We start from the raw sequence: 15,929 nt of genomic DNA, 5'->3' as shown, positions 1-15,929 counted from the left end.
CATGGTTAGTAGGTGGTATGGTGGAGATTCAAACTCAAATCTCCTAACTTCAAGTCCTGAACTTTTTCCTTTTAAAGTACGTTGGAGAGAATGAGGAAGGGGCTGATGGCAGTGAAAAAGAAAAGTCCCTCGAGTTTCTCGGAGTATATTTTAAAATGTTGCCTTTGGGTGTGGGACTTCTAGAATGGTAGTGAGGATCTCTGCATATCTTCTCTAAAAAGTCATGAAAACAGTGGCAAAAATGGTCAAAATTAATTACTTTTAAAACTCTGGGAATTAACAAAAGGCTTGGGACAATCTGAGGAATACTCATTCAAGAAAAACTAATGAGACTCTGAAAGAACAGCAGGATTTGTGGCATTTTAACTTGGTCAATGCCAACACCCTTTCCCCAGCTCTGCAGTAGCCTTGTAGCCACCGGAAGGGCAGGCCAAGTTTGGAGCTCCTCAAAGAATAACACCCCCAGGGGCGCCTGGGTGGCTCAGTTGGTTAAGCGTCCGACTTCAGCTCAGGTCACGATCTCGCGGTCCGTGAGTTCGAGCCCTGCGTCAGGCTCTGGGCTGATGGCTCAGAGCCTGGAGCCTGCTTCTGATTCTATGTCTCCCTCTCTCTCTGCCCCTCCCCCATTCATGCTCTGTCTCTGTCTCAAAAATAAATAAAAAACATTAAAAAAAATTAAAAAAAAAAATACCACCCCCAGAGCACGGTCACTATTTGATGCATCTTATAGCTCCCTGGCAAAGCCTCCTTTGCAGAGTGTTGTAGTTATCTGACTTGACTCACAGTTTTCTTGGAGGGAAAAACCCTATTCCCCAGGGTGTTTGTCAAAAATAATGAGCAGAAACTAACATCACAGCTGCTTGAGGCTGCCATAACAACTGGGGCAAATAAGAGCCTGGGAAAAATCGTAAAAGTAAGATTTGGGGAATGAGATGTCCATGGGCAACAGGGGATGGGGGTGAGGTGGGGAGGGGGCTATGTGAAGCTCTGACATATTGCTGGGAATTTAAACGGGTGTGCACATGCCCAGAAAATGCTTGAGATAGCCCCAGTCTTTCTCCTCTGGCTGAACCTGGGGCCCTGTACAAGCTGAAGGCTGAAGCAGAGTTGTAAACCACCTGAGAGTTGAAGTCATGCCTAACACACACATAGGGCCCCTCAGCAAAGGGTGAATGAGTTATTCATTCAGAGGGTGGAAGATCTAATTTCCAGATTTGCCATATTATATTATCTAAAACATCGGTTTTCCAAAAAACAAATTATAACGCACATAAAGAAACAGGAATGCATGGCCCATACTCAGGGGTAAAAAAAAAAAAAGGAAGTCAAAAGAAACTGTCCCTTGGATGAGGAAGGACATATTGAACTTACCAGACAAAGACTTTACATCATCTATCATAAATATGTTCAAAGAGCTAAAGAAAAATGCCTGAAAAGTTAAAGTATGATAACAATGCTATACCAAATAGACAATATCAGTAAAGAAGTAAAAATTATAAAGAAGAACCAAACAGAAACCCTGATTTGAAAGTATAACTGAAATGAAGAAATGACCATAGGAGGTCAACAGTAGATGTAAGCTGGAATTTGAAGATAGGTCAATTGAGATTATTAATTTCTGAGGAAAAGAAAGAAAAATTGAAGAAAATTTTAAAGAATCTCCAAACCCATGGAATACCACCAAATATACCAACATATGCATAATGGGAGTTCCAGAAGGAGAAGAGAAAAAGGGAGAACAAACGTTTGGAAAATAATGTCTAAAAAGTTCTCAGGGAGCCTGGGTAGCTCATCCGACTTTGGCTCAGGTCATGATCTTGCTGTTCATGAGTTCGAGCTCTGCATCAGGCTCTGTACTGACAGTTTGGAGCCTGAAGCCTGCTTCGGATTCTGTGTCTCCCTTGTCTCTCTGCCTTGCCCCTGCTCGTATTCTGTCTCTCTCACTCTCTCTCTCTCTCTCAAAAATAAATAAACGTTAAAAAAAAATTAAAAATGTCTCAAGTGTGATGAAAACATTATCTACATACCCTAAAAGATCAAGGAACTCCAAGTGGGATAAATTCAAAGTGTTCCACACTAGGACACATCAACGTCAAACTGTCAAAAGCCAAAGAAAAAGAGAATTGTAAAAGCAGAGAAAAATGATCCATTATGTACAAGGGACCCTCAATGAAAATAGTGGCTGACTTATCAGAAACCACGAGGCCAGAAAGCAGGTATGGCATGTTCAAAGTGCTGCAAGATAAAGACTATTACTTCAAAAATGAAGAGCGATGCCAGAAAAAATGGCAGAGTAGGCAGCTCCAAATGCCCAACCCTCCACAGGAACATTGAAAATGCAAGCAGAAACTGTTAAAACCTACTTTGTCAGGAGCGCCTGGGTGGCTCAGTTGGTTAAGCATCCAACTTCGGCTCATGTCATGATCTCATGGTTTGTGGATTCAAGCCCTGCATCGGGCTCTGTGCTGACAGCTCAGAGCCTCGAGCCTGCTTTAGATTCTGTTTCCCTCTCTCTCTGCCCCTCCCTGGCTCACACTCTGTCTACCTCTCTCTCAAAAATAAACATTAAAAAAAAAAAAAAATTAAACCCTACTTTGTCAGACTTCTCAGAAATAGTCCAAAGTTTATAGCACACAAGCAAATGAAGAATCAAGGAAAAGGGGACTTAAAAACAATCACAAAGCTTTATGGCATTTTTATTTGCTCTTGCCTCACCCATTTCCTAGCTCCTGGAGGTCTTGAAGAGGGCAGCCCATGTTCTCAGTATGGGACCCTGGTCCCAGCTCCAGAGGGAACACAGCAGTCCTTATTCACAAAGAATTGTGTCTCTCTGTTCTAAATTATCCAAGGGTTCGGACTTGTCTTTGTCATGTCTAACTTGGAAATCACCGTGGGCAGAAAGGTGATGGGCATTCTTAGAAAACATAAGATGAGCGGGCAACCTGCAGTCTTCTAGGGGAAAAGATGATGTGTGAAGGAAACACCAGAGCACCAAAAGCCTAGGGAATAAGATTCTTTGGAAAACCAGAGTATTCAAAGGTGCCCATGTATACTGAGGAATTCAGAAAGCCACATGCATGCCCAATGCAGGAAACCTGCTCAGAAAGGGCCGAAGAAGGTCCCAAGATTTGGGTTCTGGCTGATCTCAAGGCTCAGTGAGAGCCGGAAGTGAAGGCTGAAGCTTAAGCACTGAAGAAATATTCCAGCACAAAGCCCATCTGCAAAGACTGCAAAAGGATTTTTCCTTTGTCTTGAGTGGTTTTCCCTTTCTCTTTTCCCTCCCTCTTTTCATCTCTCTCTTTTGGTTCCTGGCACTCAAGAAAATTGCTGTCAAACACTAGATGAACACAAACTAAAAGAACAGATACTTCAGAAACCACACATGAAAAAAAATATATACGCTTTACAATATAGTTTAGAAAATGACTAAATAAAGCGATGAATCACGTGAAATCTACCCCCAAAACCAAGAGCACACTGTGTTAGCTACCTTGACAGCAAATTATATTTTAAAAAACCCAGAAATGACCAAATAAACAGCTACAGCCCACAGCAAGCAATAAATACAAATGCTGAGGAGTGGGAAGAATCTGATTTCCAGAGAGCCACATTATATTTTAAATGTCCAGATTTAAAATTACAAATAATGCAAAAAGAAACCCTAGAAAGTATGGCCCATTCATAGGAAAAAATTAACAGAAACTGTTCCTGAGAAAGCACAGACTTGGGTTTTACTAGATTTTAAACCAACTGTCTGAAATATGCTCAAAGAGCTAAACAAAACAAAACAAAAAAACTAAGGACAAAGAACTAAAGGAAACCAGGAGAACAAGGTCTCAAAACCTAGACTATATCAATAGACAAAATTATAAAATAGTACCAAACAGAAATTCTGAAACTGAAAAGTATAATATCTGAAATTAAAAAAAAAACCAAAAAACGCACTAGATGGGTTTTAATTACAGATTTGAGCAGGCACAGGTATAAACAAATTTGAAGACAGGTCAACAAAAATTCCCCACTCTGAGAAGAACAAAAAAAGAATAAAGAAAAATGAACAGAGCCTAAGCAATATACCAACATACGCATAATGGGAGTCCCAGAGACAGAAGAGAGAAAGGGAACAAAAGAATATGTAAAGAATTCATGGCCAATTTGTCATTTATACCTCAACACAAATGGGGAAAAAACACAAACACAAAAAGAACCACACACACACATGCAAATATTAAGGACTGAAAACTCCCCAAACTTGATAAAAGACACAAATCTACATATTTAAGAAGCTCGACAGGCTCCAAGAAGGATAAAAGCAACTCACTGCCCATACTGAGACACACCATAATCAAATTGTCAAAGCCAGACAGAGAATCTTGAAAGCAGCAAGAGAAAAGCAACTTCTCAAATACAGGGATCCTACATGATCCCTCCAGAACAGGTTTCTCATCAGAAACCATGGAGGCCAGAAGGGAGGGCAATAACACTTTTAAAATGCTAAAAGAAAACCAAACTACCTATGAAGAATTCCACATCTGGCAATAAAATAAAAACTGAGGGAGATCATTGCTAGAAGACTTGCTTTGCAAGAAAAATGCAAAAAGGAATCCTTCAAGCTAAAATGAAAGGACACTAGACAGTAACTCCAAGTCATGTGAACATACAACTCGGCAAAGATAATTACATAGGAAAGAATAAAAGTTATTATTGCATTTTTGATTTGTAACTCCTCTTTTTATTTCCTACATAATTTAAAAGACAAATGGATAAAAATAATAATAAATCCATGTTAATGGGCATATATAGGAATATAACTTGGGATAACAACACATAGAGGAGTGGAGCTATAGAAGAGCAAAGTTTTGTATGCCATATGCTTACTGAAGCTAAGTTTGTAGTCCAGTAGATTGTTATAAATTTAGGATGTTAACTGAAATCCACCTGGTAACCAGTAAAAAAAACCCCAAAAAACTGTTTTAATATACACAAAAGGAAACAAGAAGGGAATCACAATAGTATACTATAAGGTATCAATTAAACACAAAGGAAGGCAAGTAATGGAGGAGATGAAGAACAAAAGAGTATAAAATAAACAGAACACAAATATCAAACTGGCAGAAATAGCCATTCCTTTTCAGTAATCACTTTAAATATAAATGAAGTAAATTCTCCAATCAAGATGCAGAGATTGGCAGAATGGATTTTAAAACATGATCCAACTATATATTGTCTACAAAAGACACAAACAGACTGAAAGTAAAAGGAAGAAAAAATATTTTTCATACAAATAGTAACCCAGAGAGAGCTAAGGAGGACAACTTACATCAGATGAAATAAACTTAAGGACAAAAACTCTTACAAGAGACAAAGCAGGACATTATAAACTGGAAAAAGAGTCAATCCATGAAGAAGATAAAATAATTACAAACATATAATTTATGGCACTTTGCACCAGAGCCACAAAATATATGAAGCAAAAACTGATGTAATGGAAGAGAGAAATAGATAATTCTACAATATAGTTGAGGACTTCAATATCCCACTTTTGATAATGTATAGAACTAGACAGAAGATCAATAAAGAAATAACAGGATTTGAATAAAACGTGAAACAAATATATAATACTCTGCTCAACAATATCAGAGTACACATTTTTCTCAAGTGTACATAAAACATTCTTCAGGATATATCATATGTTAGTCCACAAAATAAATCTCAATAAATTTTAAAAGTTTAAAAGCCAGCTAAGTATCTTCTCCAACAGCATGAAATTAGAAATCAATAACATAAGAAAAAATGGAAAATTCATAAACATGTGGTATTATATAAAGCAATTTTAAACAACCAATGGGTTAAAGAAGAAATCACAAGAGAAATTAGAAAACACTTAACAGACGAATGAAAAGAAACACACAACGTGCTAACACAACGTGCTAACACAACATATGGGGACCCAGTGAAAAGCAGTGCTCGGACGGATATTTATAGCAGTAAAAACCTCTATTAAAAAAGAACAAATACCTCAAATCAAAAACTTAAATTTTTTTTTAGTGTCTGTTTTTTTATTTTTGAGAGAGAGAGAAAGAGACAGAGTGCAAGCGGGGAGGGGCAGACAGAGAGAGACACAGAATCCAAAGCAAGCTCCAGGCTCTGAGCTGTCAGTACAGAGCCCGACATGGGGCTCAAACACATGAACCATGAGAGCATGACCTGAGCCAAAGTTGGAGGCTTAACCAGCTGAGCCACCCAGGCGCCCCCAAAACTTTTAAATCGATAACTTTATATCTTAAGGAACTAGAAAAATAGGGGAAACTAAACCAGTGCTAGCAGAAAGAAAAAAATGAACAGTAGAGAGTAGATGGACAAAACAGAAAATAAACAGATAATAGAGAGCATCAATGAAACCAAAAGTCAGTTCTCTGAAAAGATCAACAAAACTGTCTCTTTAGCTAGAATGACAACAGAAAAAAGAGAAAGCCTTTTGACTGTGCCCAATTGAAATTACCAGTTGATCACCTTTAAAGATCATTCTGATATGAATCTTCTAAATAAACCTATGAACTTGACAGAGTGTAGGCTGTGAAGTGAGACTGTCACTCTGGGCCTGAGGGCAGTTTCCAGGTGTAATAAAGAAAGTCTGGAGCAGGAGTAGAAGACCTGCATCCTAGCCCTACTACTGGTGACCAACTGGCTGCGTCATTTAACTTTTTGGATACCCTCCTAATCTATAAAATTGGATGGAGGGCCTCTTCCAGATATAAGATTACCATGATCTTAGATAAGGAAATTAACATTTAAAATGGTTGCCGAATTTACTCAAAGCTTTTAAATCAGTATGTAGACTAATTTTAATCTAACAGAACAAAATCTAGGACATGTTCTCACCTAGCATGTGATAGGCTCATAATAAGAACACACATTATGTAATTTACCTATACTAATTGTAACCTCTACCATCTTACAAATAACATTAATATGGAACCAAATCCTGGTCTCTTTTAGGAGGTCACCAAAACAATTACAAACAAAATGGCCCCCATCCCATGTAAACAGTGTACTCACCTTTCACTTTCATTGTTGCCGAGAAATGTTCCAAACTGTGAGGCATATGCATGCTCAAAGAGCATGATGAGGAAATTCTCATTAAATTCAAAAGAACAAGGAAATTGACGAAGTATCTGCCACACACAGTCCAAGAAGAGAAGAAATACAGGTGACTCCCACTTCTGCTTACTATTACAATAGGCTGACTGTGCGCAGCGCTGCTGAAATGGGTGACCAGCCTAAGACAGAAGATGGAAAGGTGACAGTCATAGCCTACACTGAGATCACATTACAGCACATTCTATTAACATATTTCACACAGTTACAACAAAACTTATTAAATGGAACATCATGTAATTTGGATGGCTGCTGTTTACATTAATGATTTCTTGGCTTAAAACAATTTTTAGCATCTAAGGAAAGAAACACAACTTCCAAACATGTAACAAGGCCATGCGGTTACGGCATAACCATAAGAACTGCAATTATCCTTGGTGAACTTCATAAAATAAAATTTTCTAGGCCTGTGTAATTTGTAGCAAAGTCAAAGAATGTAAGGTCTTCAAGTACAAAACAAAAGACAGCTATCACGTTTTATCTGTCCAAAGCACTGCAGATTGTTGTAAGCTACGTAAGCCTCACCACTAAATGGAAATAAATCTGGGGCTCTCACAGACAAACTCTGTAAAGTCACTCCTGATATTCAATTTTTAATTACATATGGGAAAAAAGTTAGTGTCGTGAAGAGATATTTATGAATACTTTTATATTAGAGATAAAAATTGTCCCCAGTTCCCCTCTTCTCTCAAAAAGAATTGGAGGAGTCTGACATGTACTGACTAAAGGAAATTCAAGAATTATTTGGCTCTCTGGCCCACCCAGAACCTGAGTACTGACCTTGTCCCAAATGACACCCTTCTAGGTATTTCACAAACTTGCTTTATCTTTGGATCCTTATACTACTTTACCAGACAAAGATAATGACATCAGCATTTTCTAGTGGCTAATGGTACTTCGATACTCATTAAAATGGTAATATATGAGTAAGTAAGTCACATTCATTTTATTTGTTTGCTATGCATCATGAGGAATGTGGCTGAATAGATTTTTGCCAAATATTTGGGATGGTCTGATTTGAACAGAGATACAAATCAGTTGTCAGGCAAGATAGACAAGGTATCCATAACAGCATTAACACGCAACAAACCTGAATTTTAACTAGAAGGTCCAGAAAAGATTTTTCTCCAGAGATACTTCCACTTTCAAGATAGATCTAAACATCTGTTCTCAATCACAATTATTTGGTAAGTTATACATTGTATATATATTTATAAGTTAATCTCTGACCTGGAGGTTTCAATCTATTTCATGAGAACTTTCTTTCAGTTGTCATTCAGTTTTATGTGATAGCACTGCATTGTGTCCTAGGGATAATAGAGCAGCTGCGCATGGTTCCCTGACCTCAAAGGAATCACTTTATTTGGGTCTAGGAAACAAATCATGAAGACAATGGATGGATTTTATCTGTGAAGAAGGTTAAGGTCCCAAGACTTCAGGACAGCAGTGACATTTAGCTGTATCTTAAAGCATGAGAAGGATTTCACCTGGTTGGGCAAGAGGATAGAGGGGAACCAGACAAGCAAAAGGCAGAAAGCACTAAAGCACACGTCTTATAATTACAAATCCCCACATCCCTTTCCTGCTTTATGTTTTTTATCTCTAGCAAAATTAAGCTCTGCAAGACAGAGACTACGTTTTACGCTCTTTGTTCTTTCCCTTGTAGGTAACAAAGTACAACTAGTGAGAGCTTGTTAAGGGAATAAAATGCCAAATGAGCAATATAAGCAAAGACAGGTACAAAATTGAGAGGCAGTAAAGATTATAAACATTTACTGAGAGGAAGACAGATTATTTGCCTCCAGAAAATTAAACATATAATGTAAACATTTTAATCAAAACTTCATACATTATGTCTGTCCTACAACTAGGATGACACCCATTATTATTAGCAGTTCCTGTGCACATCAAACAGTGTTTCTCACCTGCAGCCACTCTCTTTCTATCAGGGCCTCAAAACCACGGATGGTCCTGCTTCTCGGTTCCAAGATGATCTGGGCCAGGGAAGTAACCTGAAGTGTGGAATCAGTTCCTTCTGTTCCATGAATCAATATGGATGCCCCTTCCCTGATAGGAAAATCCAGAGTACAAATGGGATACTCCCAACATGGTCAGTCAACTCTGTTAATAATAAACATTTACGGAGTACAGTATTTCAAACTCATACATTCTGGTCTGTCCAGCAGGGTTTAGAGTCTAAGTAAGGCAAATGAAGAGAGCTTCTCTTAGGAGAAATAAATAAATAAAACTATAAGTTCCAAATTTCACATGGCAAGAACCTCTTTAACTTACAACAAATTTCACAAAACTTTTTAGTTGAATTTTTTCTCCCTTTACAAAACCCAAAAGCAGTCCTTATCATGCACAGTAAGCACTTATCTTTTCTGCCTATTAAGTTAACTAAAGCCTTTTCTCATCACACCTAGGAACACACACTTAAAGTTATTTTTCTGTATCTCTCTGACTTGATTCTATCTTTCCACCTCAGCTGACTGTAAGGATGCCTTCATAAACTGTGACATAATGAATCTAGGAAACAAGTCCTAAACCACATTTTTAGAAACATGAAAACAAGATACATAAAACAAAACATAAAACTTTCAATCTAGAAACTCAGTGGCAATGATACTATTATACCACAATATTTAGGAGGAGTCTGGGGCCCAATATTCTAAAGAGAGTGGAAGGAAACACCAAAAACTAAACTAACTACATTTTTTCCTCTCCCCTTCTACCTCTTATCTTGAAATGACAGTGAATAAAATTTCCCAGAAGAGTCTCCAGTTTGGTTACTATTAATTCTTTTCCCACATACATATATACTTTACGTAGCTATAACATAAGGTAATTTCTTACTATTTCCACTTTTATTATAAACATTTTCCCATGTTTCTATACCACCTTTAGAAGTATTGTATTCATGGTTATATAATATTCTATTAGGTGATCAACTATAATTTGCTGAAATGTCTGAGAATTAGACATTTAGGTCATTGTCAATTTTTGTTACACTACAGATGACATACTTAGCTTTTTGTCTTTTGCTGGATCATTTGAGAGTTCTTAATTTGAAAATAAAGGTCCCTGGTTAGGTTAACAACCTTATTCTAAGAATGAAATCTCATGACTGGGTAGAACGGTATGAGTAAATAGTTTAAGGCTTCTGATGTATATATTGAATCTATATATCTTAGTTATCTGTGGCGTATTTTAAATTCAATTCAATTAATTTAAGGTCTATTTTTACATTTTGAGCAGTTAATTATAAGGGCAGACTTTTATGGAGGTATAAATAATAAGCCTAATATCAGAAAAGGTAACTCAATCATGGCAAAATAAACCAAAACCTTCAACTCTTGTTAAGAATGTGGAAGTCGTTGTTTAAGGTGGCCAGCTGACTCTAAACAAAGGTGGAGATAGCAAATACTGTTCTGCACCTAGGGTTCCCTTAATCTGCGGCATCCCATTATTATGGCTGCAAATTTGGACAACACAGTGAGAAATGTTTATTACGATTTATGGTTCATAAGAAAACAGAAGCTCTGCACTCATCATGTAAGGGGAAATCTTTTTAACTTGGGTTAAAAAGAAACAGAACCCTTAATAACAACACCTCATCTTTCTGTAGTATTGATTTGTCTGCCGTAGAACCTCTTCTTTAACTCCCATATTTCGTTAGATAAATGAGCTTTGAGCTTTGCCTAAAACAAAAAACTAGTGACAGCCTGAGAATCCAGACCAAAAATCTCTACCCATTTCTGGTGTTGTCACTAATTCACCACATGACCTTAAGCAACCCATTCTATTACCAATTTCTCACTAACCACAAAAAAGTTACATGTCTATCCCTAATTTGGAAGCACCAATAAGACAAATTACAGTTTCAAGGAAAAGTGTCATCCAACTATGTAGTGGCAATACTTACACCTACCTATTGTCTCAGAAGAATCCCCTTCTTAAAAGGGGCATTCTAAGCTTCTGCAACAACTTATACCAGTTCTCTGTTCAAGTCCTCTGCTTCAAGTCTCAAGGATTAGCAACCTTCAGCTGAATGAATAAACTAAACTCACTTCATATACTTTACGTCACACTGCCATCGGGTTTTCTCAACTTGAGATCCTGTTATAATGGCACGTATCAAGTACTTTGCAATAAGATATCTGAGAGATTAGAAAGAATCATTTTACCGTGTAACAAAATTACATGTTTCCTCTCATTGATATTTCGAAAGTAAGAAGGCAAGCCTGGCCCTCTGAGAACAAATAAGAAAACTTCTTTTCATTCTTGTTCACAGTTTAAGCAAAGGAAAATAGGTAGATTCACAATTCAAGGATTTTATAGAAAAAAAGAGTTCCTTTAGTATTTAAAAACTTTGTGTCCTTGAAGATGTGTGCCTGTGGTTCATATCTGTTCAACAAACATTAATCACCAATTAAATGCCAGACTCTATGCACACACTTCATTGATAGCACTGAATGGCATTGACCACCTTATACAGTAATTTATGCAATGATCTCAACATAGAATAGAGACTAGACACAAACTTTTAACACAATAGATAAACACATGTCTGGATAAAAGCAAAGTCTAGTTAGCGCTGTGTGTCCCATTTCAGAATACCGAAATACACTCTACCTGTCGATACACTGAGCCGCTAGACAGGCAGTTGTAAGAATCTCTTTGATGTGAGTCAGCCAGTTAGAAGCCTCCAATTTACTGAGCCATCTGTCCATGTTATGTGTTTGGTCATTACAAGCTTCCACGAGTTTGATTAAGCTCTCCTGAAGAATGTGATACCTTTAAAAAATAAGAAAAAGTAAAAAGAAAATAGAAAACACACTGATGAAGAGAGAAACCAACCAAAACTTCAACCTCCAATATATCCAAGAGGAAAAGTAGCTCAAAATGGTATAAAAATATTTACCTTACTACACAATAACTTGATGATTAAACACTGAAAAAATAATATGTAAACATGGCAGCAAAGATACTTAAAATGCCTGTCATGGTAAACCATTCCTCACCTGAACAGATTAAACCCAGTTTACATAGCTAAATTACCTGACTGGGGAGTGGGCCAGAACACCGCATTTTGTAAGAAGTCACGAGGCCGCACCACTGACATCTGCAATCCTATTTCCACAGATCCAACACTGGATACCCAGTACCTTTAGCAGGGATGCCCAGGGCCAGCTCAGACCCCACTGTTTTATTAGCTCCAACTCCCACCCACCCTTCCAGAAGTCCCTATAAACCTCTAATTGTAGGCGTAAACAAGATGTAGGTGGAGGAAACAGGGTGGGAGAATAGGTGGGTGTGGGGGAAAGTTGTCTAGTCTTCTGACTTAGAAAAATATACTTCTCCGTGGCATATCTGTTCAGTAAGTTTGATGACCACTGATCTTACAAGGAGAGGAGCAGACCTCTGACCTTGCGGAGATGAAATTTCAGAGTTAACTTAAGAGGAAGCATGCTGGATGTAAATTTAAAAAAATAATAAATAAAATAAAAATAAATAAATATATAAAGCATTAAAAAAAAAAGAGAGAGAGAGAAAGCATGCTACCTGACTAAAAGTCAGCTGTGGGCATCCAAGATAAGTTTCCTGCTTATCTTATAAAACGCGACAGGAGATCCAGCCGATTTCTGACTCTAAGTTAATGCGTAGGTTCATTTGAGAACTTGTGATTTTTGCAGCTAAGGGCTCACCCATTCTAATTCGCTTCAAATAAGAGCCTACTACTGTCTCCAGAGTCTGTTACCTCTCAATGGACTTATGAATCCGCCTCCACTGGGGATAATGGGCTTCTTGTTCAAAGCCGCCGCCTTTGGCTCTAGCTTGCTGAGCTACATTTAAAGACCGTGTGTCAATGATGTAGCCACGTTTCCCTGCCCTGAGGGTAGCATTTATCAGCTTTTCATCTTCTTTGCACCTTCTCCCATTTGTGCCAGTGAGTGGCTGACCGCTTCGCATGATTACCTAGAAGCACGATGCAGTTTAAAATTTAAGAGTAGCTGCTTTGAAAGTTTCTGAAAATAGAAATAAATTAGCTAGATTAAGAGTATCTCAAAAACAATTGTGTGGCACTTTGAAGATGAATATGATCGTAAAACAAAGAAGTATCTCCACATATTTGCAATAGTTAATAACTAAAACAAAAATAAGCCTTGCACTTTAACACAATTTTTCTTCCTACTTCTCAAAATACTTCCACATAATAAATTACAATTGCTAAAAAGATCAATTATCACAATTTGTTTAGTTAGTAAATTGTTTACTGGACATGGCCCTGTAACAGAGATAATAATAATGGCCTATGTGCCAGTAAACTTTTGCTTCAACTACATAAAGAGGGTTGGCAGGTATAATCAAGAATTATAAAGAGATGGGGTACCTGGGTGGCTCAGTCAGTTGAGCGTCCAACTCTTGATTTTGGCTCAGGTCATGGTCCCAGGGTCATAGGATCAAGCCCTGCATCAGGCTCCATGCTCAGCATGCTCTACTTGGGATTCTCTCTCCCTCTCCCTCTCCCTCCCTCTCTCCCTCCCTCCCTCCCTCCCTCCCTCCCTCCCTCTCTCTCTCTCTCTCTTTCTCTCTCTCTTTCTCCCCCTCTGTCCCTCTCCCCAGCTCAAGTGTACTCTCTCTCTCTCTCTCTCTAAAATAAGAAGAAGAAGAAGAAGAAGAAGAAGAAGAAGAAGAAGAAGAAGAAGAAGAAGAAGAAAAAGAGGGGCGGTTGAGTGGCTCAGTAGTTTGGCGACCAACTCTTGATTTTAGCTCAGGTCATGATACAGGGTCATGGGATTAAGCCCTGCATCAGGCTCTGCGCTGAGTGTGGAGCCTGCTTGGGATTCATTCACATTCATTCTCTCTCTCTCTCCCCCCTGCCCCCAACCCCTCTCCCCTCTCATGCTCTCTCTCTCTAAAATAAAAATAAAAAAAGAAAGTATAAAGAGAGAAAAACTATAAAGAGAAAAGCCACCAATGGTAAAATAAAGTTTATGTACTATTTGTGTTTGGGGAATCATTTTTAATATCTTTAAAGCTGCTTGTCTATTATTTATTCTCCTGTTACCCTCTTTCACCCTGTTCAGTATTTCAGGATTTAGAAACTTATTTCCAAAGACCATCAACTATATATTTTGAAAGGTTTGATTTTGAAACCTTTCATTTTCTCAAGAAATTAATATTATACAGATCTCTTCCTTGGTGAATGGTTTAGAGTTATTTCACTTTCTCCCCATAATATATGCTGTTATCTTAACTACCTTGAAATTTATTATGATCAAGAAAGGTCATCCAGAGGATGACAATGGCTAACTCCCAGACTGCACTAACCATGTAAATGGACATATAGTATATTTAATATCCCTTTTTAAAATGCTTTGTAATGAACTCTCTAACAAACAGAAATATTACTATGCAAATGGGATAGATGATCTGATGCCAAAGTAGCAAATTTTTTGGAAATTTTTTTACCCTAAATATCCATGCTTGACTTATTATCCAGGGGAAAAAAGGCAACGGAAAATGACCATAACTTATCCACTATTTTACTATTGGTTTCAAAATGAGAAGCCGAGTTTATTGACTGAGAGAAAATAAGAGGACAGAAACAGATTTAGAAAATATTTAGGAAACACACATACAGCAAGCACTATTCAATTACTGACTCCTGTGTTTACTTAAATTGTAACTAATAACGTGTCATTCTTCTCCTTTTTGAAAATAAAAATGTCTGCTCAATTTACTTTTTACAGGGAAATTTGGGTAAAAATAATTTAAAAAAAAGAATTCTACCATTATTCTGGTCAGAGAAATTTATTTTTCTACCTAACAGTGTTATTTTAAGTATCAAATAAACATTAGTTCCCTTAGTACTGAGTCCTTAAGATAAACCTGCCTGTTTTTTTGTTTTTTTTTTAAATATTTATTTATTTTTGAGAGAGAGAGAGCAGAGGAGGCCCAGACAGAGAAGGAGACACAGAATCCAAAGCAGGCTCCAGGATCCAAGCTGTTAGCACAGAGCCTGACGCGGAGCTCAAACTCACGGACTGCGAGATCATGACCTGAGCTGAAGTCGGACGCTTAACCGACTGAGCCACCCAAGCACCCCACCTGTCTGGCCTTTCTAATTTTGAGCAGCATCATGAGAAGAATTCAAAGTCATATCCTAATCACGGAAAACACTCTACTCCTGATTCCCTAATGTTTAAAAGAAGGAAGTTCTGGCAAGGGAGACTAATCACATCAATGAACAAGTACACAGAAAGTGGAACATTTCTAAGGAAAGATCTGCAAACCAAGGCATTCACAGATCAAGCAGCAATACTGTATACTTACCATTCCATTTTTCTTATGATAATAGCTGAGTACTGGGAAGCGTCCTCCATGCCGAAATGTAGCTACCTTCCGAAGAGCTTCATCATCAATGGATTTGGGCACTATGACAATTGGCGGGTAAGAAGGACAGACAGCAAATTCCTTATTGACATAGCTTAACCTCCATTCACTGGTCTGGAAAACACAAAATACTTCAAAGCTAAGCAAGTATCTCAATGTTACAAAACAATCTGAAAATTTTAAAGGACCTTAGAGATCAATTTTCATACAATGAAGAAGCCATCTCTCGGGAATTTAATATAAGGATACCCAACCCATACTTAAAGGAGTTCTATTCTTCAGAGTCCGTTTCCTACATTGCTAGGTATTCTCCATTCCTAGAAAGTGCTTCCTTATTTTGGGCAAATGTGGCTCTGTAACTTCCTCTATTG

General features: G+C 37.7%; 1 protein-coding gene across 2 annotated transcripts in view; it reads right to left on the bottom strand.

Annotated features, from left to right (window-relative positions):
- The window catches only part of MTMR9 (myotubularin related protein 9), a 60,020-nt gene that overhangs the window by 15,290 nt on the left and 28,801 nt on the right, over window positions 1-15,929 (bottom strand). For both annotated transcript variants that reach the window (XM_025921732.2, XM_086703819.1), the window contains exons 4-8: window positions 15,499-15,672; window positions 12,920-13,137; window positions 11,794-11,955; window positions 9,084-9,225; window positions 7,060-7,280 (exon numbers count right to left, since the gene is read on the bottom strand). In XM_025921732.2, coding sequence (XP_025777517.1) covers window positions 7,060-7,280; window positions 9,084-9,225; window positions 11,794-11,955; window positions 12,920-13,137; window positions 15,499-15,672 — 917 coding nt within the window. The remainder of the gene's footprint in view (window positions 1-7,059; window positions 7,281-9,083; window positions 9,226-11,793; window positions 11,956-12,919; window positions 13,138-15,498; window positions 15,673-15,929) is intronic.

The sequence above is a fragment of the Puma concolor genome, chromosome B1 (assembly GCF_028749965.1).
Source record: "Puma concolor isolate L17-30 chromosome B1, mPumCon1.1.hap2, whole genome shotgun sequence".
NCBI lineage: Eukaryota > Metazoa > Chordata > Mammalia > Carnivora > Felidae > Puma > Puma concolor.
This window is presented reverse-complemented; position numbering and strand designations above follow the sequence as displayed.